Source organism: Buceros rhinoceros, unplaced genomic scaffold (assembly GCF_000710305.1).
Source record: "Buceros rhinoceros silvestris isolate BGI_N320 unplaced genomic scaffold, ASM71030v1 scaffold16571, whole genome shotgun sequence".
Lineage (NCBI taxonomy): Eukaryota > Metazoa > Chordata > Aves > Bucerotiformes > Bucerotidae > Buceros > Buceros rhinoceros.
In genome coordinates this window covers 80,046-84,690 of record NW_010396112.1, presented here as the reverse complement: position 1 = coordinate 84,690, position 4,645 = coordinate 80,046, and the positions used below count along the sequence as shown (strand labels likewise).

Sequence of the window (4,645 nt, the reverse complement as noted above, 5' to 3'; positions counted from 1 at the left end):
TGCTGAACGGAAATGTGGCAACAAGAAGGGTTTAACTCTGCAAAAAGCATAGATTGCTGGGTCTGACACTCCTTGAATCACGAGCCAGACCCCAGCGGAGGTGTTCAAAGGCTCTCAGGGAAGGCAGGACCAGCCCTTCAGGCTGAGCGCTGCCCATTGTGTTCCAGGGCTCCTTGCAGATCTCAGATTTCCTTCTCACAGCAGAACAGTTCGAGTCTGAGGCTGCCTGAACATCTCCAAATCAATACATACATTTATCTGTCAAGAATGGCTGGAATGAAAGACCGACAAGAATAGTTACGAGAATTAACAGACTTCAGCAATTATGCGTGTGTCTGTGACATGGGGAGGGGGGTAACAGCAAGCCAGGGGCTGGGTAGCGGCGGAGTTTCCAGGGCTGGATCAAGTGCAGCCTGTAAAGATTGGTTCACTTCAGCAGCTTGCTCGGAGGAGCACTTTGCTCAGAGCTCACAGCACTGTTTCTGGTTTTTGTAGTTACGGGATTGCCCTAATGATGAAACACGTGTCCCTGCCAGACCCTCAGACACATCCTGCATGGAGACACAGCATGTCAGCTGAAAATGCCTGCTGGAAAAAGGCAAGAAGCAACACAAAGGAAAACTAAAGTTCAATAAATGAAGGTGAATGCTGTGGTGGTCTTGTGCAATGAGAGGAAAAATAAAATCTCAGTGGAAAAACACGAAATAAGGGTGTTCATTATTTTTGGCAGGATTTCTGCACATTTTACTTATCAAAGGGTCATCATAAGAAGGGGGTTATTTTATAGTTGCATAGAAGTGCCCTTACTCCTTCAGTTCTCCCAATCTCAGGGAGGGGCCTCTTTACGGGATTACATTTCTACTTGTTCTTTTTTTTTTTTCCCTGGATGAGCTGTTTTTAGCAGACAGATTTTCTCAGTTCTCCACTGTGTTCGGTGCTGCTCTGGGTATTGCTGCCCCCTGCAAGTCAGTCCAGGCAAGGGACAGACACAGTGCTGGCTGCCCAGGACCTAAACGGGGCGGGGGAGACTGTTGTGCCCCGATCCGCTTTCCATGGCCATGGTCCGATGGACACTCTGAGCTGGGATAAATCAGCCCTGCAACCCCACAACCCCCATCTGCCCATCACCTCCTTGAACCAACTCCTGTGCCCCGTGTCCACATCACAGTGAGAGCTGGCTGTTCCCTGGGCTGAGCTGGTCACCAGGAGAAGTGCTGTGTAAGCTGGGGTCTCCCCACTGGGTGGTCCTGCCATGACAACCATGGGCTCCCTCCTGCGCTGCCCACCCACCTGGCCTTGGGTTAAGCAGAAGCTGCTGAGAGACGTGATTAAATGTGAGGAGGAAAAACCCATCAGCAAGGGATCTGATCTCTGGCAAAGGGCTGTGGTCCACCTGGGACACGGTGAAGGTAGGAGCGTGTTAACCCACAGGCTCTGCACAAGACATAAGCCAAGCCGCTGCTCATGAAGGTACCCCGTGGCATCCAACGCGCTCTGCGAAACTGTGGAGACGGGAGGAAGATGTGAGACATCTGAGTAACTTTTCAGCTTGGGAAGTTTAGCTGCTGGACATCCTGGCACCCTCCCTGCTCCTTCCTTGGTGCTGGAGCTGGTGGGACACCCCTAGTCTCCTTTCCCCACAAACATCGGTTGCCCAGCATGGAGCAGATCCTGTGGTGTCCCCCCTGGGGGAGCATATCCCCACCCTGGGAGCAGCCGGACCTGCCCTCCACAGCCTGACTCCCTCAGTGAAAAACCCAGCTCCCTGCCACTGCTCCCTTGTGGCTGGGGCTTTTTGAGGTGACTTTTTTTTCTGGGGAAAGGTGGGAAGACGCTGTGGGATGTGCAGAAAGGATGCTCTTGATGGCCTGGGCACTGCCTTGCTGCACTTTGCCCTTTGTTCCTGTGAATGAGCAAACAAACCCATGTGTAAACAGAAATAACTGCAGGTACAGGAAATAGGTGTATCAGACAGGGCAGACACCACCCTGGGAACTTCTCCTCTGCTCTCCCTTCGTTTTGGCCCTGCTCTCCACGCAAGAACTAGGAACACCCTGCCTGCCTCCTGGTGCAATGCCATGGCTGCAGGGATGCTTGCTGCAGCCCTTCTCATCCCATCCCATCCCTGCCTAGAGAATCCTGTCACTTGATGTTGAAGGAAAACTTGCCCATGCTTAATGCACCAGAAAAAATGGTTTAAGAACAGTTTATCCACGTGAAAACAAGCTCCTGGCAGTCCTGCCAAGGTCAGCGTGAACTGCTGAGCTGGTGTCTGCTGCGAACCACGGCTGGATCTCACCCACCCGCCTTTTCCAGGCATGCAGGACACCTTGAGGAGAGGGAGCGTGCAAGCCCTCCCTTTCCATGCTCTTCTCTCTGCCCTCCCCAGGCACACGTCCCACCTGCCCCCTCAACCCTCCTCACCCCCACCCCCTACGTGCTTGTTCCTCATGTAACTGGGAAAGAAAACCATGAGCTTTCTCCAGGTTGAACAAGAACCACACATGTCTGAAACCTGGGTAGGGATTTAATCCGTGCAGGTTTGTGCATGGGCACGACCCTTCGGTCAGCCACCGGGACATCATGCGTGGGGAGCAGGGTCTGGGTAGTCCGTCCTCCTTGCATGGTATCCCAGGGAATCCCATGGTCCTGACCCAGGGCGAGTGCTGCAAAGAGAGCGTCTCCTCGTCCTAGCACCACTCCGAGGGTGTGCTCCAGCACAGGGCTGGGGGTCGCTGAATGCACTGCCCCACCAGCAGTGAGCTGGCTGATCCAGGTATCACCTGCACAGCTCTTCCTTGCCCAGCCTCTCCCAGGCACCAAGTGAGGATTTTCAGGGTGCTTTACTCGTTGATGAGTCCTTACGAATTCCCCACTGCCCGGCCCAGCACGGCAGGAGGAGTCGCTCTCCCAGTGTGGGAGGGATGCTGGGGTCTCGGAGCCCTCTCCTTTGATCGCAGTGTCCGTATCGTTCCTCATCCCACTCTGCTGTTAGCTCTCCGCAGAGGTATCGTTGCAGGAAGCGGAGCAGTTCTCTGGTTCCTTGGTGATCCCTGCTGAGCACTCCTCCACTTTGAATTTCTTTCTTCCTCTCATTGACTTCTTAGCTCCTGTAAACAGCAAGATGACCACAGGAGTCAACCACGGAGCAATGGATTTACATGGATGAGGTCAGTGTGGCCTCATCCCAAACCAGGGACAGTGCAGGAGTAAGCCAAGCTTAGCAAAGGAAAGACGAAGAGAAACCCCTGTCACACCTGGGATGTGCGAGTACCCGGGGGAGGCTGGCGTGACCCTGGAAACAGACACAACGCGTGAAGCAGGAATAGGCAAAGGACCAACCTGGTGCAGCCGTACACATGAGAGGGGACCCAGACCAGCAGGATGCCTGTCTTGGATTTCTCCCTCTTCCATACCCCACATGCTGAGAGAGGTGCTATGCCCCCCAACACCCATTCCTGCCGCAGCTGCCTCCAGCCCTCACTTGGGAATCCCCATCCAGTCCCGGAGGGTCAGATGGTGTCTGCCCCGGGGGAGCACAGGGCAGCTCCCTCCAGATTTCTCCAAGCAGCTGGTTTTGTAGAGCAAATCTTTTTGCTCAGCTGCGGTGTGTCCTCTGGGCAAGCAGGTACCTCCAAAGGCGAGCACAGAGCAGGGGGCAGCACTTGACTGTTCGACAAGCTCCCGTCATGCTTAAGCAACCGCCTTCTCTACATTTATACCTGGGCCAACATCCCCCTGTCTTTACCGGCGGTACAAAGGGGGTTTGTAGCGGGGCTTTTCTGACAGCACTCTTTAAGCCTTGACAGACATGCTGCCCTATCCTTGCCCTTATCAGGAGCAGTTTTCTGCTCATTCACCTGTAGGAAACACGGGTACAACACATTCCTCTGTCAGCAGGGAAAACCTCCACAGCCACACTGGAAGATCAACAGAGCTGGCAGAAACCTTTCTCTGAATGTCAATAACTCACCCCTGGGGATTTGGCCTTCTCCAGTCACCTCCTTGCTGACCGGGTAAGCAAACACGAGGGATGTAGCCCTGTTAGCTTAGGTGCTCGGGCGTGCTCTCCTGGCCACCCTGCCCAGGCTCCTCTGGCTAACCATTATCAGGGGCTCCTCTGGCTGGAGATACAACCGTTGCCAAACCACAGGGCAGCGTGTCTTATCACAGGGAAATGAAAGTCTCCACTGTATCACCTTGGGCAAACATTTGTTTGCAGCGTGGCGTGCACTCAGTGGAGGAGCACCCTCCTCTCCAGCGCCAGGAAGGCGGCTGGTGCCCTCGAGCATTTCTCACAGAAGCCCCTTGGGAAGCAGCAGCAGTTGTAGCCCTGAGCTGATGCCAGGAGGAACTACTCCTCCCTACCTTTTGTCCAGGGATCCTGTCCTCTTTTTCTCTTCTTCTGCAGGGCTTTTTCTTTGGTGCTAAAATATTTCCCTTCAGCTTGAGCTTCTTGCAGGATATCATCTTCATATGGGGCAGCCACCTACACCATCGAGAAGAGCAGTCAGTCTACAAACGACCCTGGCTTTCCCAGGAGCTGATGGGTTCTCCTGGCAGCATTGCCGGGACCTTTGTGACCCTTGCTATGGAGTCGTGACAACTGCTGTTGTTCATAAACCCTCTGGAGTAGCTGGAAAGA

At 54.1% G+C, this 4,645-nt stretch overlaps 1 protein-coding gene across 1 annotated transcript in view; it reads right to left on the bottom strand.

The window, feature by feature from the left end:
- Positions 1-2,991: 2,991 nt before the first annotated feature.
- Positions 2,992-4,645, bottom strand: part of RBBP8NL (RBBP8 N-terminal like) — a 13,506-nt gene continuing 11,852 nt past the window's right edge. The window contains exons 12-13 of the mRNA XM_010145809.1: positions 4,369-4,489; positions 2,992-3,110 (exon numbers count right to left, since the gene is read on the bottom strand). Coding sequence (XP_010144111.1) covers positions 2,992-3,110; positions 4,369-4,489 — 240 coding nt within the window. The remainder of the gene's footprint in view (positions 3,111-4,368; positions 4,490-4,645) is intronic.